This window comes from Haematobia irritans, chromosome 5 (assembly GCF_050003625.1).
Source record: "Haematobia irritans isolate KBUSLIRL chromosome 5, ASM5000362v1, whole genome shotgun sequence".
NCBI classification, from domain to species: domain Eukaryota; kingdom Metazoa; phylum Arthropoda; class Insecta; order Diptera; family Muscidae; genus Haematobia; species Haematobia irritans.
Genome location: NC_134401.1, coordinates 114397534 through 114422760, shown reverse-complemented (window position 1 = coordinate 114422760; position 25227 = coordinate 114397534). Strand labels below are relative to the sequence as shown.

The 25227-nt window shown below is 34.4% G+C and overlaps 1 protein-coding gene across 1 annotated transcript in view; it reads left to right on the top strand.

Moving 5' to 3' along the window:
- The first annotated feature begins 3152 nt into the window (after positions 1 to 3152).
- The window catches only part of LOC142238079 (acyl-coenzyme A oxidase 1-like), a 46965-nt gene continuing 24890 nt past the window's right edge, over positions 3153 to 25227 (top strand). Inside the window, exon 1 of the mRNA XM_075309608.1 lies at positions 3153 to 3457. Coding sequence (XP_075165723.1) covers positions 3322 to 3457 — 136 coding nt within the window. The 5' untranslated portion in view covers positions 3153 to 3321. The remainder of the gene's footprint in view (positions 3458 to 25227) is intronic.

Here is a 25227-nt window from a genome sequence, read left to right as displayed (position 1 = left end):
ATTCGTGTCCTACATTTAAAGAAGAAACTTTTTAATCAAAGATTATGCATTTTTTTTTCTAAATTAAAATTTCATTATTTCAAAGAAATTTGTCCTTAATATTGGATAGATTGTGTGTCCTAAAATTTGAGTTGCACAATCTTTCGTATTAGTTAGTGGTTTAGGGTATAAATACAAGAGGGGTGAAAATGTCAAAAATTCGAGTCTTAACTTAATTCAGAAAATTTAAAGGACAAAATACAAAATTTCTTTTATGTAAATTTGTATTTATTTAAACAAAATTGCATTCATTCAACTTTAAACCAAATACGAAAAATCCTTAAAATAATGCTTAGCCTATAGTTGACGGTTTCCTAACTTTATTCCAAAGATTCAGTTACTCCGTTAATTTAGCTATAATTTCTTTAAAACAAAAATTATTTTATTTACTTTAAGGATAAGTTGCCTTAAATCATACACATACAATCTTAATGGGGAAACGAAAAATTTTATTTCAAAGATTATGAACTTTCTTTTAGTTAAAATATCTTTGTTTTAAAAAAATTTGTTCTTGATATTGGGTAAATTGTGTGCTATATAATTTAATTTACATTTGTATTATGTATATTATGGTTTAATCATATCGAAGGTATATTTTGTTCTTTAGACCCGTAAATGATTTATATGGAAATATCTACACTGAAAAACAAAAACAGTGAAAGAAAATTTTAATTAATTTAATATTTAATCACGCTGATTTCACAAAAATAAGTAAATATTTTTTCGACAAATTCAAGAAAACTGTAGACAAAATTATATTTTTCACTTATTAAAGAAAAGTTCGTAGTTTAAAGGTGTGTATTAAGTTCGAGTTTAGCCGCTAAAATCGCTAAAATGAAAATAAAATCAATAAAAAAATGCATAAAATTATACATATTTGTTGCAAATTTATTATATTTTGATGGGGGAATATCCCAATGCAAATTTTCACAAAGTTTGTATTCCTTAAAGTGGATTAATTAAGAAAAGTAATCGTGAAAAAATGGCGATTTTAGCGGCTAAAGTCGAACTTAATACCCACCTTAAAGGTGAGTATTAAGTTCGAGTTTAGCCGCTAATTTTCACAAAAGTGAAGACTAAATCAGTAAAAACAAGTAAGGAAAGCCTAAAGTCGGGCGGGCCGACTATATTATACCCTGCACCACTTTGTAGATCTAAATTTTCGATACCATATCACATCCGTCAAATGTGTTGGGTGCTATATATAAAGGTTTGTCCCAAATACATACATTTAAATATCACTCTATCTGGACAGAATTTGATAGACTTTTACAAAATCTATAGACGCAAAATTTAAGTTGGCTAATGCACTAGGGTGGAACACAATTTTAGGAAAATTAGAGTCATTTTTACAACTTTTCGACTAAGCAGTGACCATTTTTGTAGAAATCAGAAAAACATATATAAAATTTCAACCAAATTGGGCCAAAACTCTGGCTTCTGGGGCCATATAAGTCCATATCGGGCGAAAAATATATATGGAAGCTATATCTAAATCTGCACCGATTTCAATCTAATTTGGCACACATGACTATACTACCAATTGTACTCCTTGTGCAAAATTTCAAGCTAATCGGGGTAAAACTCTGGCTTCTGGGTTCATATAAGTGCATATCGGGCGAAAGATATATAGGAGCTATATCTAAATCTGAATCGATTTCAACCAAATTTGGCACGCATAGCTACAATGCTAAATCTACTCCCTGTGCAAAATTTCAACCAAATTGGGCCAAAACTCTGGCTTTTAGGACCATATTAGTCCATATCGGGCGAAAGATATATATGGGAGCTATATCTAAATCTGAACCGATTTCAATCATATTTTGCTCACTTGACTATACTGCTAATTGTACCTCTAGTGCAAAATTTCAACCAAATTCGGCCAGAAATCTGGCTTCTGGGGCCATAATTCCATATCGGGCGAAAGATATATATGGGAGCTATATCTAAATCTGAACCGATTTCAATCAAATTTTACACACTTGACTATACGACTAAGTGATATGTTTGTAAAACATTTCAAGCAAATCGATATAAAACTCTGGCTGCTGGGTCCATATTAGTGCATATCGGGCGAAAGATATGTATTGGAGCTATATCTAAATCTGAACCGATTTCTTCCAAAATCTATAGGGTTCTATTCTGACCTAAATTAGGAACATGTGCCAAATTTGAAGGCGATTGGACTTAAACTGCGACCTACACTTTGATCACAAAAATGTGTTCACAGACAGACGGACGGACAGACGGACATGGTTATATCGACTCAGGGACCCACCTTGAGCATTATTGCCAAAGACGCCATGTGTCTATCTCGTCTCCTTCTGGGTGTTACAAACATATGGTGCCACAGTGTGGCGCAGGGTATAAAAAGTCATAAAATTATACATATTTGTTGCAGATTTCATTATAACTTGATGGGGAATATCCCAAAACAAATTTTCACAAAGTTTGTATTCTTTAAAACGGATTATTAAAGAAAAGTAATCGTGAAAAAATGACTATTTTAGCGGCTAAACTCGAACTTAATACCCACCTTAAAGGAAAAAAATTGGTGTTCAAAATGGCAAATATGTCTTTAGTGCCATACGTAGTTCACGATTGACACATTATTGGTAAAATTTACAAATTTGAAGAAACTCTGAACTGTTTTGTTTAATCTTATGCTTCATTTGTGTATAATTTTTTTCTGGTTTAATTTAACTAACGTACGCAAAAAATTATTAAAGCCATGGAAACTTTCTTAAAACGTAATAATTCCATGAATTAAATCGGCTTTAGTGAAATATATTGTTCACGTTTTTTTAGTGTACCGATCTATTACTTTCATCCTTGTATTTTGACTCTTATAAAATCAGGGATGTATTCATTTGTTGTTTACATGATATTTGGATGTCTTTTTAATCAATCAGCTGATTCGTATATATCAGCTGTAATAATTCCATTTTGAAATAAACTGACCACAAAACGTACATCGCTTATATACAAAATATACCATCAATATATCGCTATCTTCATATTGTTGACATTGTTTTATTATCAGCTGTTGCCAGTAAGTGTTTGAGCTTTTTGGGAGAAAGCTTTTTGCGTACTCTTAAATAAATAGGTCTCGTAGAAAATTTCTTAATAAACCTGTTAGTAAACATTTTGAAACGATTGCGGCCATATCGATTGGTCGTCTGCGTGTCGGCATTGAAGTGCGTCGTGTGTGTATTAAAAGGCGATATATTTTATTGCATGTTAAAGATAACAACGAATTGTAAATAAATAATCTTTGACACAATGAACAAAATTGAAATACCCAAAACTGTCAATCCTGACTTGGCCATTGAACGTGAAAATGCTAGTTTCAATCCAGATGAAATGGCCGCCTTTTTCTGGGGCAAAAAAGAGATTGTGGAAATGAAAAGATTAATAGGTAAGATGGAGAAGATAAAATTAATATATAAATAATCAAAACCTGTGAAATAGGTAAAAAACAAAAGTTTACAATTATTTGAACAAATGACATGTAACGAGTTTGCACTGTGTTTTTGTTTTCCTAATAAGGCCTATTGAATAACACCTAACCGTGATATTGTAAATTTCTTTAAAAATTTTAATATTTCAGTAAATACTTCGGTTTCAATCAATTTTATAAATATTTATGTATACAAAAAAATCAAAACTATTTGCATTTTCCACTTTCTTCATTGTCCCATTCACCGACACTTGTATATTTATTTTGCCGTGGAGACAATAAAACACAGAGACGTTGGTGCATATTTCAATGAACTTAATTTAAAATGTAAGAGAGCGAGAGAGAAAGATCCCCTGAATTGTCTTCAGTTCGTGTCAGTGATGGCAATGTAATATCTGTTGGTACCAGTGTTGCCAGTATTGGGAATTTTCCCCAAATTGGGGACATTTTATCGTGAATGGGAACGAAATTTCTGAGTTGGGGATTTGCGGATTTAATGGGGAATTTCCATAAATTTGGGTATCTTCTGGAGAAATCGGTTTAATTTACTGTAACAAAATTTTATTTCTATATGAGATTTTTTCAAAATTTTATTTCTATAGACAATTTTGCCAATTTTCTCAAAATTTTATTTCTATAGAAATTTTATTTCCATAGAAAATTTTGTCAAAATTTTATTTCTATAGAAAATTTTGTCAAAATTTTATTGCTATAGAAAATGTTGTTAAATGTTATTTCTATGTAGAAAATTTTGTCAAAATTTTATTTCTATAGAAAATTTTGTAAAAATTTTATTTCTATAGAAAATTTTGTTAAAATTTTATTTTTATAGAAAATTTTGTAAAATTTTTATTTCTATAGAAAATTTTGTCAAATTTTTTTTCGATTTCAGCTTAAAACTATGCATTGACTAAACTACAAGTGTAGCTTAACCTCTCCTCTGTTGGTTAAGCTACACTTGTAGTTTAGTCAATGCATGGTTTTAAGCTGAAATAAAAAAACAACAACAATGATTAAAGAAAAAAACGAACAATAACAAAACAAAACGAAGGAAAATTTTATTTCTATAAAAAATTTTCTCAAAATTGTATTTCTATAGAAAATTTTGTCAAAATTTTATTGCTATAGAAAATTTTGTCAAAATTTTATTGCTATAGAAAATTTTGTCAAAATTTTATTTCTATAAAAAATTTTCTCAAAATTTTATTTCTATAGACAATTTTGCCAAAATTTTATTTCTATAGAAAATTTCGTCAAAATTTTAGTTCTATAGAAAATTTTGTCAAAATTCTATTTCTATAGAAAATTTTGTCAAAATTTTATTTCTATACAAAATTTTGTCAAAATTTTATTCTATAGGAAATTTTGTCAAAATTTTATTCTATAGAAAATTTTGTCAAAATTTTATTTCTATAGAAAATTTTGTCAAAATTTTATTTCGATTTCAGCTTAAAACTATGCATTGACTAAACTACAAGTGTAGCTTAACCTCTCCTCTACACTTGTAGTTTAGTCAATGCATGGTTTTAAGCTGAAATAAAAAAAAACAACAACAATTATTAAAGAAAAAAAAACGAACAATAACAAAACAAAACGAAGGAAAATTTTATTTCTATAGAAAATTTTGTCAAAATTTTATTTCTATAAAAAATTTTCTCAAAATTTTATTTCTATAGAAAAATTTGTCAAAATTTTATTTCTATAGAAAATTTGTAAAAAATGTATTTCTATAGAAAATGTTGTCAAAATTTTATTTCTATAAACAATTTTTTAAAAAATTTATTTCTATAGAAAATTTTGTAAAAAGTTTATTTCTATAGAAAATTTTGTAAAAATTTTATTTCTATAGAAAATTTTGAAAAATTTTATTTCTATAGAAATTTTTGTAAAACTGTTATTTCTATAGAAAATTTTGTAAAAATTTTATTTCTATAGAAAATTTTGTCAAATTGTATTTCTATAGAAAATGTTGTCAAAATTTTATTTCTATACAAAAATTTTGTAAAAATTTTATTTTTATGTAAAAAATTTTGTCAAAATTTTATTTCTCAAGCAAAAAATCTGCCATTCTACAAAACAATAAAAAATCTACAATTTCTGAACATTTTTCTTAAAATTTTCTTTATTATTTAAAAACAAGTAAGTAAAGTATAAAGTCGGGCGGGCCGACTATATCATACCCTAAACCACCATTACAGAATTAGCAATCATAAGCATTTGTGGGGTAACATATAGGTCTGGGAGATAAACCGCAGTTGCATATTTAAGAAAATTAAGGGGTACACGTCAATGGGTGCTTTGTGTCAATCTGACTATAGCTCATAGTCAATGTTGCCAAGGAAAATGTTCGGTTTACTCTATAAGGACAAAGAAAGTTCCCTACTTTCCCATACATTCCCAAACAATTTTCCCTACTATATTTTTCGTTAAATTAAAAAAATGTTACAAAACAAAAATAGTTCTAAGTACTTTATTATCTTAAAACATGAATATGCAACGTATATAACTTAGAATATAAATTTGTATTATCACCACGGTTGCCACAGTTGGTAGAATTCTACCCAAATTAGTAATCTTTTTGTTAAATCTCTATAAAAATAAAATTTTGGAAAAAGTTTCTATAAACAAATTTTTGTGAGAAATTTTTCTATAGAAATAAAATTTTGACAATAAATTCTATAGAAATAAAATTTTGAGAAAAAAATCCACAGAGATAAAATTTTGAGAAAATTTTTAATAGAAATAATATTTTGAAAAAAATTTCTATAGAAATACAATTTGACAATGTTCTATAGAAATAAAATGTTGACAAAATTCTCTACTGGAATAAAGTTTACCACACATTGTTAAAGATCAAGCCTTGCCGGCTTCTAATTTCCTCCTCTAGAGCCACCAAAATGTAAAAATTATTACAAATTGTGTTGAGTGAAAATGTCCTACGTTGTGGCCCTACGTCCCTACAAGACCCTATATATTAGAAAAACCCTACATATAGGGAATTTCCCCTACTTCTAGCAACACTGGCTGTGTTGATATTGCGCCTACGGAGTTAGTATGCCACTAATATTGAGCCCATTATTAAAAAAGAGAAAATCGTTAAATTAGTGTGGGTAATAAATACAAATTTGTAAAAATCGAGCAATATTGTTATGTAAGAGCTACAAGTACGTATTAGTACGATCGGCTAGTACATCAAAATTTGAAATTTGAGTAATATTGGTTAATAAATAAGAGTACTATGGCCAAATTTGGGAAAATGGAGCGATGCATATATATGGAAGTTATATCTAAATCTGAACCAATTTGCATAATATTTTGCGGGTTTGATTTATACCACAAAAGGTTACCTTGTGCAAGATTTGAGTAAGATCGGTTAAGAAATGATGCCTGTATGGTCAAACATAAGGTTATTAGGGGCGAATTTTTCAAAATCGGGTGATACATATATGGGAGCTATATCTACATCTGAACCGATTTCGATGATTTTTTGCACATATAGTTAGTGCTATAGAAGACTACATTTAGCCAAATTTGGGTAAGATCGGTTGATAAATAAGGGTTTTATGGCCAAATTTATAAAAATCGGGCGGTACATATATATGGGAGCTATAGCTAAATCTGAACCGATTTCGATGATTTTTTGCACATATAGTTAGTGCTATAGAAGGTTATATTTAGCCAAGTTTGAGTAAGATCGGTTGATAAATAAAGTTTTTGTGTATATATGAGAGCTATATCTAAATCTGAACCGATTTGGATGAAATTTTGCAGACGTGAAGGGCGATGGAAAAGATTACCTTTTGCCAAATTTGGTGACGATCCGTTTGAAAAAACGCGCAACGTGACCCCATTTGTCGAAATCGGGCGATACATATATATGGGAGCTATATCTAAATTTGATCCGATTTCTTCCAAATAGCGTTCGTCCTTGTGCCCAAAAAACTCCCTGTACCAAATTTCATCAAAATCGGTTTATAATTGCGACCGGAATCCTGTGAACAACAAATACATGGACAGACGGACGGACGGACGGACACCAAGCGCTAGATCGACTCAGGAGATGATTCTGAGTCGATCGGTATATATTTTATGGGGTCTAAAAGCAATATTTCTGGTAGGCACATTTTTTGGCCGATCAAACTTATTATACCCTGACCACTATGTGGTTTAGGGTATAAAAATGTCAAAAATGTATTGGGGATTTTTGTGAGGAATTTAAATTTAAATTGGGGATTTTTGGGGTCGAAAACATCATAATTTGGGGACAAGATCCAGAAAAATATTGGCAACACTGGTTGAAACCAATGTGAATTAAATCTACAGCGTAAGTGAGAGAGAGCCACGAAATGTTAATGGTTTGGTGTCATTTAGTTTACAAATTAAATATCGTTTTCTTAAGTAAAGCTTAGAATTTACTCCGCAACTTTTAATCAATTTAAATACAATTAAATTTTCTCTAGTCCGAAATCCGTTTTTAAAATAGCTTGTTTTTAGGCTATTGTAAACAAAGTCCATTGTAAACAACGATTGATGGTAAATATTAAAAAAACTACAAAAATAAGCACTAAGTGTGGGTATTAAGTTCGAGTTAAAATAAAAAAAAATAAATTCGTAAAATCAGAATAAAATTATTACACTAACAAAAAAGTCTGCAGTTAAACTAACGTAAATTCAACATTTTTAGTGCACAAATATTATTTGTCTGTAGTTAAATTTGATTATTGTTTTCGAAATTTTGCACAGCCCAATGAAATAGTCCTATTTTGAAGTATGTCCCAGCAAAAAAGTGTTGCCAAAAAGTTGTGAAAATGTTCTTTTTGGATCCGTAGGTGGTGCAAAATTGGCGCAGAAGTGATGAATTTAACATGATATTGTCATAAAACGGATGTCCACCATTTCAACAGCATTTGCACTGAATATGAATCATTTCTTAGGGTGTGTTTTGAATTCAGTGTTTTGGATGTGAATTATAAAATTTTGTGATATTTTGTCAATTAAATAATTTTCATAATTTTGACCTCAAAATTCGCAATTTTTCTGCAATGGATTTGGCATTTTTATCGACAAAATTTGAATAAATGGTTCCATTTTATTAATTCCAGAATAAAATTACCCATTAAAAATATGAAAAAAGCTAGTTACAAAAAATTGAATTAAAAGAACTTCCAGTGTAGTTAAAATAAAGAACATATTTGGGAGGATATTTTTGGAAGTGCTTTTAAAGTTGTGCCTTTAGAAGAATTTCAAAAATTTTTTGCTTAACTTAACTTAACGGTAGAATAAATTTCAACGATCGTACACATAAGTTCATTATGAACTATAGCAGAAAAAAATTTCGTACGATTTTGAGCTACTGTACCCAAATTGAACTACTGTACGGTTAAAATGATCATGATTTGGCGCCAATGATTTGTTTCTTCTTGATAGCAAATATAGTCCCGTTTAAACTTAAACTGCAAACTAGATATGCTAGTGTTCTCGAGACGTCAGATATCACTCCTGATGTCTGCTATAAGGGGTCGCTACCTATTGGCGCGAAATATAATGACTAGTTTAGGAGCTGTCATGGGGAGGAAAAGGAATCAATTAAACACCTCTTGTGTGAGTGTCCTGCATTTCGTGTAAGGTGTAAGCAAAATTTAGGGGCATATAGCTTTAGATTATTGGCGGATCAGGAAAACGTTAACTTAAGCAGTCTGCTAATGTTTTTGGAACAATCTGGTTGGTTCAACAGAAGAAAACAATCGAGAAGGTTCAGCGGTTAAAACTAGAAGTGCCCATAGGTAATAGGTACTTTTAGTTAGCCTGAAATTTAATCGGGCTGCCACTTTAACCTAACCTAACCTAACGTACATTTTCTTTAATGGTGGGTTCATGTTTTTTTTTTTTTTTTGGTATACAAACAAATAATTTTTTGGCATTAGAAATAAGTTAAATTTAGCGTTAACGGACTAACTGTGTCTAGAGCAGGGCTGTGGAGTCAGAGTCTGAAGATTTAGCTGGAGTCGTAGACATTTTGCTCGACTTCGACTCCGACGAAACAAAATTTGAACAAGTATATACAGTAGTAAGTTCGGCCGGGCCGAATCTTAAATACCCACCACCATGAATCAAATATAATAGTTTCCTTCGAAAATTCCAGGGGGGTTTGATGACAGGTATTTTCCCAAGCAGATCAGTTCAACCAATACGCTTCCCACAGATAAATGTAAAGATTTTACCTACGAAGACTAGATCAGATTCTGAATTTATAAGAACCATTTTTTGTTTGAGTTTTAGAGGAATCATAAACATCTCTTGTAAGTGTGCAAGAAAATGATGAAATAACGCCTTGATTTAAAATCTAAAATCGATAGATTTTCATCTCAATTATTTAAATGATTACGAGAAGTAAAATCTGGAAACTTTGAATTCAGTTCCAAGCAATTTTCATGATCAGTGCGCCTTCTATACCCTCAATAAGTGAAATCGGTCTATATGGAGGCCTTACCAAATGGACCGATAAAACTAAATCATATACACTTTGTTATGGGTCTAAAATGCCAGTATATTTTCAATTTGTGGCAAATCGGATAAAAACTACGGATTCTAGAAGCCTTAGAAGCAAAATCGGGAGTTGGGTGTAATGGGGGCTATACCAAAACATGGAAGGATACACACAGTATTAAACACATATCGAAACGTTGGGAACAATGCAATAAAAAAGTCTTTTTATTTGCAGAAAACAACCTTAGGTCTGATAGCTTAATTAGATGGGAAAATTTTGACATTTAATTGTAGTTCTAGAATCTAGACCCCAAATCGGAGGGCCGGTTTATAAGGGGGCTATATCAAAAACTTTACCGATACTCAATACATTCGGCACACCTTTTTATGGTCCTAGAATAACTGTAGATTTCCAGTTTCAGGCACATTGGATAAAAACTACGAATTCTAGAAGTCAAGAATTAAATTTGGAGATCGGTCTATGTAGAGGCTATACCGAAACATGGTCCGATAATCACCATTTTCGGCACATCACTTTATTTTCCTAGAATACCTCTAGATTTCCAGTTTCAGGCAAATTGGATAAAAATTACGAATTCTAGAAGTCCAAGAATTAAATCTGGAGATCGGTCTATATAGGGGCTATACCGAAACATGGTCCGATAATCATCATTTTCGGCACATCTCTTTATTTTCCTTGAATACTTCTAGATTTCAAATTTCAGGCAAATTGAATAAAAACTACGTCTTCTAGAAGCCCAAGAAGTAAAATCGGGAGATCGGTCTATATGGGGGCTATATCAAAACATAGACAGATACTCACCATTTTTCGGAACACCTCTTTAAGGTCGTAGAATACCTCTAGATTTCCGATTTGAGGCAAATTGGGTAAAAATTACGGATTCCAAGAAGACCAAGAAATAAAATCGGGAAATCGGTCTATATGGTGGCTACATATATAAAACATGGACCGGTACTCACCATTTTCGGCACACGTCTTTAGGGTTCTAGAATACCTCTAGATTTCATATTTCAGGTAAATTGGATTAAAATTACTGATTATAGAAGCCCAAGAAGTAAAATCGGGAGATCGGTCTATATGGGGGCTATATCAAAACATGGACCGTCACACCCTATTTTCGGCACACCTCTTTATGGTCCTAGAATACCTCTAGGTTTCCAATTTCAGGCAAATCGGATAGAAAATACACTTTCTAGACGCCCTAGAAGCAAAATCGGGAAATCGGTTCATATGGAGGCTATACCAAAGCATGGACCGGTAGGCACCATTTTCGGTATACTTTTTGACAGTCCTAAAATACCTCTAGATTTCAATTTTCAGGCAAATTGGATAAAAACTACAGTTTTTATAAGCCCAAGACCCCAAGTCGGGAGGTCGGTTTATATGGAGACTATATCAAAACTTGGACCGATGGGCTATCGTCGAACTTGACCTGCCTGCAAACAAAAGACGAATCTGTGCAAATTTCAGGATGACAGCGCCATTATTGAAGGTTGTAGCGTGATTACAACAGACAGACGGACGGACAGACGGACATGCTTATATCGTCTTAGAATTTCTCCCTTATCAAGAATAGATATACTTTATATAGTCGAAAATCGATATTTCGATGTGCTACATATCTTTCTAACTAAAGAAATATTTCGACAAATTAGATTCCATTAGGAGTTCCAATCGAACAACGAAAAACGAAGTACTGGATTTCAGACTATTCAAAGTGTATTTATGCGGGTGAAATTTCACGGTGATGTAAAAATCAGGTTTGATTAGAATATGGGCTGAATTGGTCAATTGCATTGTCCATTTTTAACATATTAAAATATCGATTTTTGATCCTATATATACTCATGATAAAGGTACAATTTTAAGGCAATATAACAGTAGAACCTAACGTTCTGAATTTTTGGCAGGCATGTCGAGTTCAAAGATAGGTCATACCGGACAATTTTATGATATAGCAACACATTTAAACCCAACTTCCGATTTTTTAAAGAAATTTTTCCCAGTCTAAAATTTTCATAAGTTTTATCAGAAATTTTAAATTTAAAGGTTGATACGGTCAAAATTTGGTCAAGGGAAAACGCGTGTAAATCGGTGAAATCGTTTATTTAAAAAATCAAATTAAATTTCTTTTTCAAGTTCAATTAGTATAAAATTCAGGAAAAATATTCAGTTAGGCTTTCGCTTTTCCAAATCCGAATTGCCGGGCCTCACGCTTGACACCTGCCATCAGATTTTGTACAGCCACCTTGTCCACCTTCTTCGCCGCAGAAAGCCAGTTTGCCTTGAACTGCTGCTCGTCCTTAGCAGTTTTTTTGGTCTTCTTTAGGTTCCGCTTGACAATAGCCCAGTATTTCTCAATTGGGCGGAGCTCTGGCGTGTTGGGAGGGTTCTTGTCCTTGGGAACCAACTGCACGTTGTTGGCGGCGTACCACTCCATGGTCTTTTTACCGTAATGGCAAAATGCCAAATCCGGCCAAAACAGTACGGAACAACCTGTTTCTTCAGGAAAGGCAGCAGACGTTTATTCAAACACTCTTTCACGTAAATTTCTTGGTTGACAGTGTCGGAAGCTATGAAAATGCTGCTTTTCAAGCCACAGGTACAGATGGCTTGCCAAACCAGATATTTCTTTGCGAACTTTGACAGTTTTATGTGCTTGAAAATATCTGCTACCTTTCCCCTTCCTTTTGCCGTATAAAACTCCTGTCCCGGAAGCTGCTTGTAGTCGGCTTTGACGTAGGATTCGTCGTCCATTACCACGCAGTCAAACTTCGTCAGCATCGTCGTGTACAGCCTCCGGGATCGCGCTTTGGCCGTCGTATTTTGTTTATCATCGCGATTTGGAGTCACTACCTTCTTGTAAGTCGATAGTCCGGCTCGTTTTTTGGCTCGATGCACGGTTGTAGACGATACACCCAGCTTATTTGCGGCATCTCGGAGAGAGAGGTTAGGGTTTCGCTTGATTTATCTGAGGGCCATATATAACTATAGACCGATATGGACCTAGTTAGGCATGGTTGTTAACGACCATATACTAGCACAATGTACCAAATTTCAACTCACTCGGATGAAATTTGCTCCTCCAAAAGGTTCCAAAACCAAATCTCGGGATCGGTTTATATGGGGCTATGTACGATTATGGAGTGATATGGACCACTTTTGGCATGGTTGTTAAATATCATATACTACCACCACGTACCAAATTTCAAGCAGATCGGATGAATTTTGCTTCTCCAAAAGGCACCGGAGGTCAAATCTGGGGATCGGTTTATATGGAAGCTATATACAATTATGGACTGATAGGAACCAATTCCTACATGGTTGTTGGATACCATATACTAACATCACGTACCAAATTTCAACCGAATGGGAAGAATTTTGCTCTTCCAAGGGGCTCTGGAGGTCAAATCTGGGGATCGGTTTATATGGGGCCTATACATAATTATGGACCGATATCGACCAATTTTTGCATGGGAGTTTGAGGCCATATATTAACACCACGTACCAAATTTCAACTGAATCAGATGAATTTTGGTCTTCCAAGAGGTTCCGGAGGTCAAATCTGGTGATCGGTTTATATGGGGGCTATATATAATTATGAACCGATGTGGACCAATTTTTGCATGGTTGTTAAAGATCATATACTAACATCACGTACCAAATTTCAGCCGGATCGGATGAAATTTGCTTCTCTTAGAGGCCTCGCAAGCCAAATCGGGGGATCGGTTTATTTAAGGGCTATATATAATTATGGACCGATGTGGACCAATTTTTGCATGGTTGTTAGAGACCATATACTAACACCATGTACCAAATTTCAGCCGGATCGGATGAAATTTGCTTCTCTTAGGGGCCTCGCAAGCCAAATCGGGGGATCGGTTTATATGGGGGCTATATATAATTATGGACTGATGTGGACCAATTTTTGCATGGTTGTTAGAGACCATATACTAACACCATGTACCAAATTTCAGCCGGATCGGATGAAATTTGCTTCTCTTAGAGGCCTCGCAAGCCAAATTTTGGGGTCCGTTTATATGGGGGCTATACGTAAAAGTGGACCGATATGGCCCATTTGCAATACCATCCGACCTACATCAATAACAACTACTTGTGCCAAGTTTCAAGTCGATAGCTTGTTTCGTTCGGAAGTTAGCGTGATTTCAACAGACGGACGGACGGACGGACATGCTCAGATCGACTCAGAATTTCACCACGACCCAGAATATATATACTTTATGGGGTCTTAGAGCAATATTTCGATGTGTTACAAACGGAATGACAAAGTTAATATACCCCCCATCCTATGGTGGTGGGTATAATAATTAGGCTTCCACAAGTTTTAGAAGTAAAATCCTGGTATTGGTCTATATAATATAAAATGTCGGACTAATCATATAGAATGTTTAGAGGTTAAAAAATTTAATGTGTCGGATATATAAAACAAACATAAAGTGCCAAAAATTAGGACGGGCGGAATTTTAAAGAACAACTACCATACAGCATATGACAGGAAAAGCTGGGCATTTACGAATATTGTTTCTATAGAAATAATTTTCGATTTCGAGTGGCTTTGATGAAACAAACTTTCTCCCAAAAGACCGGCAATGGTTTTACTTAAAATTACAGCTTCCAAAGACATCGGGTGTATATTTCTCAAGTAATTGTGTAGGGCTATCTCAAAATCTGGGCCGACGGGAAAATTCCGCATTTGTTTATGAATCTCAAATAACTCTAAATATAAACACATAAGGCAAAATAGAATACTTATATCGGTCTATTTATGGAACCTTAAAAATACAATTGTAATACTGTTAAAATAGGATTTAGGCACACCCCCTGGAGTCGGAGTCGAGGCTAATAAGAAATGCTGGAGTCGGAGCCGGAGTCGAGCAAAATTGACTCGACTCCACAGCCCTGGTCTAGAGTTTAAGATGGTTGGATGGCTAATTCCGAAACGACACTGTCACGTTACTCATCACCATCCCTACTACAGCGAAACTACACTGAAAAAAAGCATGCCCGGTTCCAAAGGTTTTATCTTTGCCCTAACGATTTTGGTATTGATTCCGAACCAAATTAGCTGAGAATTGAAGTAAGGACTCATTTAAGACACAATTCTCTTTTAAATTTGAGTTTTGTGTACTTGATTCTAGGAAGCAATTTTTAATTTATTAGTTTTTTCACCTTTTTTCTTCATGTTCTATCAAAGTTTATAACGGCAACTTAAGTTTACAAATTCAGACTCCACTTCGAGTAAAAATTTTTCTATGTTTCAAGTAAAAAAAGTCTTTAAAGTAACATTTTGAAAAACATGTCCTGGTTTGGAACGAATTTTTTCGTTGTATTCAAGACACAAAAAGTCATCAAATTTAAAGTCCATTTCATTATTTTTGAAGATGTTTGCTGAATTATTAAAGACAAGTTGACCTTAGACAAACAAACTTTTATTTCATGTAAAGATACCCATTTTTAAGGCAAAGCAACAAGCTATAAGGACAAAACGACTTCATTGAGAAGTTTATCGACTTTTGGACAAGGAAAAAACTTTATATCAGAGAAATGCGTCTTCGATGCTAAGAAAAATTTGCATTCGTATTTTAAGGACCTGAAATCTTTGGCCTCACGACAATATTTTTTCCGTGTATTATAACTGTTAATTGCATTCGAACTGGAAGATTTTTAATAGTCAAATAATTGATTTAACAATCATCGATGATACCAAATATGTTGAACTTCTCTGTTATCTATAAGTCCTGCTAGATATTAAACTCCATAATACACTGATAAAAAACATGCCCGGTTCCAAAGATTTTATCTTTACACTAATGATTTTGGCATTGATTCCGAGCCAAAGAAGCGGCGAATTGAAGTAAGGACTCTTTTAAGACACAATTCTCTTTTAAATTTGAATTTTGCGTACTTAATTGTTGAAAACAAATTTTATTGTTTTCGGTTTTCAGCTTTTTTCTTCATGGGCTATGAAAGTGCATTCAAAACGTTTTAACGACAATTTAAATTTCCAAATTCAGACTCGACTCTAAGTAAAAATTACGTCATGTTTCAAGAAAACAAAAGTATTGAAAAACATATACTATTATATTTAAACAGACAAAAAGTCTATAAACAATATTTTTAGTGGGAACTTTTTTGTTTGTGAACAAAGTCTAGGTCGCAGTTTAAGTCCGATCGAATTCAAATTTGGCACAAGTATGTTTGAAAGTATCGTAATGTGTGTCATTATACCCACCACCATAGAATGGTGACGGGGGTATAATAAGTTTGTCATTCCGTTTGTAACACATCGAAATATCGATTTCCGACTATATCTATCTATATAAAGGGTGATTCTTTTGAGGTTAGGATTTTCATGCATTAGTATTTGACAGATCACGTGGGATTTCCGACATGGTGTCAAAGAGAAAGATGCTCAGTATGCTTTGACATTTCATCATGAATAGACTTACTAACGAGCCACAACGTCGAATTTTCAGTGAATGGGCCCTAGAAAAGTTGGCAGAAAATCCGCTTTTTTATCGACAAATTTTGTTCAGTAATGAGGCTCATTTCTGGTTGAATGGCTACGTAAATAAGGAAAATTGCCGCATTTGGAGTGAAGAGCAACCAGAAGCCGTTCAAGAACTGCCCATGCATCCCGAAAAATGCACTGTTTGGTGTGGTTTGTACGCTGGTGGAATCATTGGACCGTATTTTTTCAAAGATGCTGTTGTACGCAACGTTACGGTGAATGGCGATCGCTATCGTTCGATGCTAACAAACTTTTTGTTGCCAAAAATGGAAGAACTGAACTTGGTTGACATGTGGTTTCAACAAGATGGCGCTACATGCCACACAGCTCGCGATTCTATGGCCATTTTGAGGGAAAACTTCGGAGAACAATTCATCTCAAGAAATGGACCGGTAAGTTGGCCACCAAGATCATGCGATTTGACGCCTTTAGACTATTTTTTGTGGGGCTACGTCAAGTCTAAAGTCTACAGAAATAAGCCAGCAACTATTCCAGCTTTGGAAGACAACATTTCCGAAGAAATTCGGGCTATTCCGGCCGAAATGCTCGAAAAAGTTGCCCAAAATTGGACTTTCCGAATGGACCACCTAAGACGCAGCCGCGGTCAACATTTAAATGAAATTATCTTCAAAAAGTAAATGTCATGGACCAATCTAACGTTTCAAATAAAGAACCGATGAGATTTTGCAAATTTTATGCGTTTTTTTAAAAAAAAAAAGTTATCAAGCTCTTAACAAATCACCCTTTATATAAAATTCAATCTATGTTTGTTTATTTGTTTGTTTGATTGTTTGTTTGTATGTTCCGAGTTGGCTCCGAAACGGCTGAACCAATTTACTTGAAACTTTCAGAGATCGTAGGGGGCGTCCATGTGGTGAAAATAGGGTACCTCATTTTTTGACACCTGGTCGCGGAGGGGGACCTCCCCTTTGTCGGACTTTTTGAAAATTGGACCAAAGTTGACCGATTTGCTTGAAATTTTCATTGAAGGTTGGGGTTGGCATCTAGACAAAGATCCGCTACTTTATATTTCGATATTTGGCGGCGGAGGGGGACCTCCCCTTTGTTCGATTTTTTTAAAGTACAGTGAAAAAACTAAAATTCTCTAAATTATCTGAGATTTACAGAGAACATGCGGTGAGGTTATGGAATTAATATGGGGTACCTGACGATTTCATATGTGGTCGGGGAGGGGGACCTCCCCCTTGCCCTAATTTTTGAAACTTGGAACAAAATTATGCGATTTGCTTGAAATTTTCATTGAATGTTGGGGTTGGCATCTAGACAAAAATCCGCTACATTATTTTTCGATATTTGGTCGGGGAGGGGGACCACCCCTTTGCTCGACTTTTTTTTAAGGTACAGTGAAAATAAAACTAAACTCCCCCGACTGAAATTTTAGGGAAAAAATGGGTGAGGTTATGAAATTTATATCAGGTTGCTGATTTTTTAATAAAAACAAGTATATACAGCAATAAGTTCGGCCGGGCCGAATCTTAAATACCCACCACCATGAACCAAATATTAGGGTTTCCATTGAAATTTCAGGAGGGCTTGAGGACTTGACGACACTTCCCGAAGATATATTTAAAGATTTCACCTATGAGGTGAAATTTATAAGAACCATTTTTGTTTGAGTTTTAGAGGAATCATTAACATCTCTTGCAACTGTGCAAGAAAATTATAAAATAACGTCTTGATTTGAAATCTTAAATCTGTAGAAGTAAAATCTGGAAATTCAAGAAGTGAAGTCGGTCTATATGGAGGCATTACCAAATGGACCGATAAAAACTTAATCCGATACACGTTTTTGTGAGCCTAAAATACCAGAATATTTACAATTTCAGGCAAATCAGATAAAAACTACGGTTTCTAGAAACCCAAGAAGTAAAATCGAGAGATCGGTCTATATGGGGTCTATACCAAAACATGGACCGATGCTCACCATTTTTGGCACACCTCTTTATGGTCATAAAATACCTCTAGATTTCAAATTTCAGACAAATTGGATAAAAACTTCGGATTCTAGAAGCCCAAGAAGTAAAATCGGGAAATCGGTCTATATGGGGGCTATACCAAAATATGAACCGATACTCACCATTTTCGGCACACCTCTTTATGGTTCTAAAATACCTCTAGATTTCCAATTTCAGAAAAATTGGATAAAAACTACGGTTTCTATAAGCCCAAGACCCCAAATCGGGAGGTCGTTTTATATGGGGACCATACCAAAACATGGACCGATACTTACAACTTTTGGCACACGTATTTGTGGTCCTACAATACCTCTAGATTTCCAATTTCAGGTAAATTGAATAAAAACTGCGGTTTCTATAAGCCCAAGAGGTAAAATCGGGAGATCGGTCTATATGGGGGCTATACCAAAACATGGACCGATACTCACTATTTTTGGCACACCTCTTTATGGTCATAAAATACCTCTAGATTTCAAATTTCAGACAAATTGGGCAAAAAATACGATTTCTATAAGCCCAAGACCCCACATCGGGAGGTCGGTTTATATGGGGCCTATATCAAAACCTGGACCGATATAGCCCATCTTCGAACTTGACCTGCCTGCAGACAAAAGACAAGCTTGTGCAAAATTTCAGCACGATTGCTTCATTATTGAAGACTGTAGCGTGATTACAACAGACAGACAGACAGACAGACGGACAGACGGACATCGTTATATCGTCTTAGAATTTCTCCCTGATCAAGAATATATATACTTTATATAGTCGAAAATCGATATTTCGATGTGTTACAAACGGAATGACAAACTTATTATACCCCCGTCACCATTCTATGGTGGTGGGTATAATAAAAAGGCATAGGGAGACATCCGCTTCTCTTAAGTACATACAGAGAAACAATTAAACTTTACCGAGTTACTTGAAATTTACAGAGGACTGGGGAGAGGTTACGAGATTAATAGTTGATACCTGATTTTGTGATATTTGGACGGAAGAGAGGCCGCCCCTTTAGACTTATAATTTGCTTGCTATTTTCTGGGACTTTTACAAAAAATATGCTACATCTCTTTTCGACATTTGGTCGGGGAGGAGGTCCTGCTCTAAAAAAAATCTTAAGTTTTCTTGAAATTTGCAAAGGCAGTGGGTGAAGGTTATGAACGAAGAGGCAACCTTCCTTGCCCCACGCATGAAGAAAAGTTTAAAGAATTTTCAGGGAAGGTTAGGGGTGCTATTCACTACGGTGTTTGTCAATATTGTATCGGGGAAAGTGACGTCCCTTTACAACAATAGAGCAAAATTTAAACATCTTCGATCTACTTGAAATTCACAGGGAACGTGGGAGGAGGTGATTAAATTTATACATAATTTTTCAATTAGTATATGATTTTTCGATATCTGGTTGGGGAACGGGAAAATTGAAATAAACTTTGTCGATTTGCTTCGATAGAATTAATAGGGACTATTGAGTAGTTGTGAAATTAATATATGGAACGTGATAGTCCGATATCAGGTCGGAGTGGAGCGAAGGTGGGGTGAGGGTTCCCTTTTGTCCGTTTTTTTTTTCTTAAATTGAAAGTAAAGGGTTGTCCGTAAATGGGAACTCGGTACATAATTTTATGATTTTTGCACAGGCTTCTGCCAGACTTCTTTTTAATAATGAACTTAAACTTTAAAAAAAAAATATTCATATAATCTCATGTGTAGAAAATTTTATTTATGCATTATAAGTTAGTGCATATGTTTGCAACACCCAGAAGGAGACGAGATAGACACATGGTGTCTTTGGCAAAAATGCTCAGGTTGGGCTCTTGAGTCGATATAGCGATGTCCGTCTGTCCGTGAACACATTTTTGTAATCAAAGTCTAGGTCGCAGTTTTAGTCCAATCGACTTCAAATTTGGCACAAGTATGTGTTTTGGCTCAGAATAGATCCCTATTGATTTTGGAAGAAATCGGTTCAGATTTAGATATAGCTCCCATATATATCTTTCGCCCGATATGGACTAATACGGTCCCAGAAGCCAGAGTTTTACCCCAATTTGGTTGAAATTTTGCACAGGGAGTAGAATTAGCATTGTAGCTATGCGTGTCAAATTTGGTTGAAATCGGTTCAGATTTAGATATAGCTCCAATATATAGCTTTCGGCAGATTTACACTCATATGACCACAGAGGCCAATTGTTTGCTCCGATTTAGTTGACATTTTGCACAGGGAGTAGAATTAGCATTGTTGCTATGCGTGCCAAATTTGGTTGAAATCGGTTCAGATTTAGATATATCTCCCATATATAGCTTTCGCCCGATTTACACTCATATGACCACAGAGGCCAATTTTTAACTCCGATTTGGTTGAAATTTTGCACAGGAAGTAGAATTAGCATTGTTGCTATGCGTGCCAAATTTAGTTGAAATCGGTTCAGATTTAAATATAGCGCCCATATATATGTTTTTCTGATTTCGACAAAAATGGTCAAAATACCAACATTTTCTTGTAAAATCGCCACTGCTTAGTCGAAAAGTTGTAAAAATGACTCCAATTTTCCTAAACTTCTAATACATATATATCGAGTGATAAATCATAAATAAACTTTTGCGAAGTTTCCTTAAAATTGCTTCAGATTTAAATGTTTCCCATATTTATACCCTGCTCCACACTGTGGAGCAGTGCATTAGCCAACTTAAATTTTGAGTCTATAGATTTTGTAAAAGTCCATTAAATTCTGTCCAAATCGAGTGATATTTAAATGTATGTATTTGGGACAAACTTTTATATATAGCACCCAACACATTTGACGGATGTGATATGGTATCGAAAGTTTAGATCTACAAAGTGGTGCAGGGTATAATATAGTCGGCCCCGCCCGACTTTAGATTATTTAATATTACTTGTTATAATATTAAATTGACTTGTTATAATATTAAATTGAGCCGACGGGCTTTTTGGGCAGCAAATAAATCAATGACTTCTTATGTCGGCACATTTATTCGGCGATAAACCGACATTAATGCCAATCCTTTGAGTCTACTCTCGCTAGTCGAATTTCTAAGATACGTCTGTAATCTCTTCATTGTTGAAAATGAGCGCTCGGATGAGCACGTAGTAACTGCAGGGATGGAAAATGCAGTACTATAGTACTTTTTCAAAACTTTTTCACCCCGGTCAGTACCGTAGTACCCCCGCGAATGATTAAGTACCTTTTGTGTAGACATTTTTGAGTCGATATCAGATTTATGGTACAATAGCTTTGGCAAAATATTTTAATATTTTGAGAAAGTCTTTATCAACCTTATTTGCTAATAGTCTTTTACAAATATGGCAAAACAGACATGTTCATGTGGGAAGAAAATCTCGATTTTGTAAAAGACATAGTCAAACACAGGATTTTATTGAACTTGAAGAATGTTTTAGTCGAAAAAAGAATGCGATTCTAAAGGGTGATTTGTTAAGAGCTTGATAACTTTTTTAAAAAAAAAAACGCATAAAATTTGCAAAATCTCATCGGTTCTTTATTTGAAACGTTAGATTGGTCCATGACATTTACTTTTTGAAGATAATTTCATTTAAATGTTGACCGCGGCTGCGTCTTAGGTGGTCCATTCGGAAAGTCCAATTTTGGGCAACTTTTTCGAGCATTTCGGCCGGAATAGCCCGAATTTCTTCGGAAATGTTGTCTTCCAAAGCTGGAATAGTTGCTGGCTTATTTCTGTAGACTTTAGACTTGACGTAGCCCCACAAAAAATAGTCTAAAGGCGTCAAATCGCATGATCTTGGTGGCCAACTTACCGGTCCATTTCTTGAGATGAATTGTTCTCCGAAGTTTTCCCTCAAAATGGCCATAGAATCGCGAGCTGTGTGGCATGTAGCGCCATCTTGTTGAAACCACATGTCAACCAAGTTCAGTTCTTCCATTTTTGGCAACAAAAAGTTTGTTAGCATCGAACGATAGCGATCGCCATTCACCGTAACGTTGCGTCCAACAGCATCTTTGAAAAAATACGGTCCAATGATTCCACCAGCGTACAAACCACACCAAACAGTGCATTTTTCGGGATGCATGGGCAGTTCTTGAACGGCTTCTGGTTGCTCTTCACTCCAAATGCGGCAATTTTGCTTATTTACGTAGCCATTCAACCAGAAATGAGCCTCATCGCTGAACAAAATTTGTCGATAAAAAAGCGGATTTTCTGCCAACTTTTCTAGGGCCCATTCACTGAAAATTCGACGTTGTGGCAGATCGTTCGTCTATTCATGATGAAATGTCAAAGCATACTGAGCATCTTTCTCTTTGACACCATGTCTGAAATCCCACGTGATCTGTCAAATACTAATGCATGGAAATCCTAACCTCAAAAGAATCACCCTTTATATTATCGATTTTTTATTTCGGTAGAAAATGTTGTCAAAATTTTATTTCTATATAGAATTTTTGCAAAATTTTATTTTTATAGAAAATTTTGACAAAATTTTATTTCAATTGAAAATTTTGTAAAAATTTTATTTCTACAGGAAATTTTTGCAAAATTTTATTTCTATAGAAAAAATTTTGCAAATTTTTTTTCTATAGAATTTTTTTTTGCAAAATTTTATTTCTATAGAAAATGTTTGCAAAATTTTATTTATATAGAAAATTTTGTCAAAATTTTATTTTCTTTAAATTTCAGTCTCTTGACAATAATCTTCCAGTGACATTTTTGTTGAAATTTAGTAAAAAGTACCTTTCCGCTCAAAAAATACCTTTTTTGTACTTTCTTAAAAATTGTATTTTCAATCCCTGAGTAACTGGCAAAGTGACCAAAATTTTTAAAAGAATATGCACGTTTGGAAATATCTCTTTATTGCTTCCATCGCTGAATTATGCAGGTTCTTTTCGCAGGTTTTGCGCCATTTCATTTACACATGTGTGTTTGGCTGTTTCGTTGTTGTTTCAATGGCCAAACAAAGCGAGTCATGTTCACAAAAAGAACAACAAACACACATAAAAAGCAGAAATACATTTTCCAAAAATGAAATTTGTGGTGTGGTGCCCGTCGTTTGACGGGCTTTTCAACTAGTATTCTATGATTTATACAAGTTTTATAGGTAAGCGTTTTTCAAAATAAAACCTCCAGCTTTTCTTCAACATCTTCGATAAAATTTTTCTATGCAGCTAAAAATATATATTTATTTATATAAAAATATTCATTCATTTCGGGGGGGGTTTGATCCCCCTCACCCCCCCCCCCTGAATACGGCCTTGAAAGTATATATATTCTTGATCAGGGAGAAATTCTAAGACGATATAACGATGTCCGTCTGTCTGTTGTAATCACGCTACAGTCTTCAATAATGAATACGGCCTTGAAAGTATTTATATTCTTGATCAGGGAGAAATTCTAAGACGATATAACGATGTCCGTCTGTCTGTTGTAATCACGCTACAGTCTTCAATAATGAAGCAATCGTGCTGAAATTTTGCACATACTCGCCTTTCGTCTGCAGGCAGGTCAAGTTCGAAGATGGGCCAGGTTTTGATATAGTCCCCATATAAACCGACCTCCCGATTTGGGGTCTTGGGCTTATAGAAATCGTAGTTTTTATCCAATTTGCCTGTAATCTGAAATCTAGAGGTATTTTATGGCCATAAAGAGGTGTGCCAAAAATGGTGAGTATCGGTCCATGTTTTGGTATAGCCCCCATATAGACCGATCCCCCGATTTTACTTATTGGGCTTATAGAAATCGCAGTTTTTATTCAATTTACCTGAAATAGGAAATCTAGAGGTATTGTAGGACCACAAATACGTGTGCCAAAAATTGTGAGTATCGGTCCATATTTTGGTATAGCCCCCATATAGACCGATCTCCCGATTTTATTTCTTGGGCTTATAGAAACCGCAGTTTTTATTCAATTTACCTGAAATTGGATATCTAGAGGTATTGTGGGACCACAAATACGTGTGTGAGTATCGGTCCATGTTTTGGTATGGTCCCCATATAAAACGACCTCCCGATTTGGAGTCTTGGGCTTATAGAAACCGTAGTTTTTATCCAATTTGTCTGAAATTAAAAATCTAGAGGTATTTAAGGACCATAAAGAGGTGTGCCGAGAATGGTGAGTATCGGTCCATATTTGAGTATATCCTCCATATAGACCTATTTCCCGATTTTACTTCTTTGGCTTCTAAAATCCGAAGTTTTTATTCTATTTGCCTGAAATTGGAAATCTTTTGGTATTTTCGGGTCATAAAGAGGTGTGTAGACCGACTTGACTTCTGGAGGGTGTAGAAGGCGCACTGATCATGAAAATTCACTGTAAAATTTCCACATTTTACTTCTACAGATTTAAGATTTCAAATCAAGACGTTATTTTTTATTTTTCTTGCACTCTTACAAGAGATGTTAATGTTGCGACATATATGTTAATATGTTAGAACATATTATGTTTGGGACATAAAATGTTTGTAAATATAATATGCTTAGATGCAAATATATATTAATTTAGGAAAGGCCTATAAATATATATGTGTTTAGAAGGAGAGACCTAGAGAGTAAGCTGCAAGTAAAACAAGTAAGGAAAGTCTAAAGTCGGGCGGGGCCGACTATATTATACCCTGCACCACTTTGTAGATCTAAACTTTCTATACCATATCACATCCGTCAAATGTGTTGGGTGCTATATATAAAGGTTTGTCCCAAATACATACATTTAAATATCACTCGATTTGGACAGAAT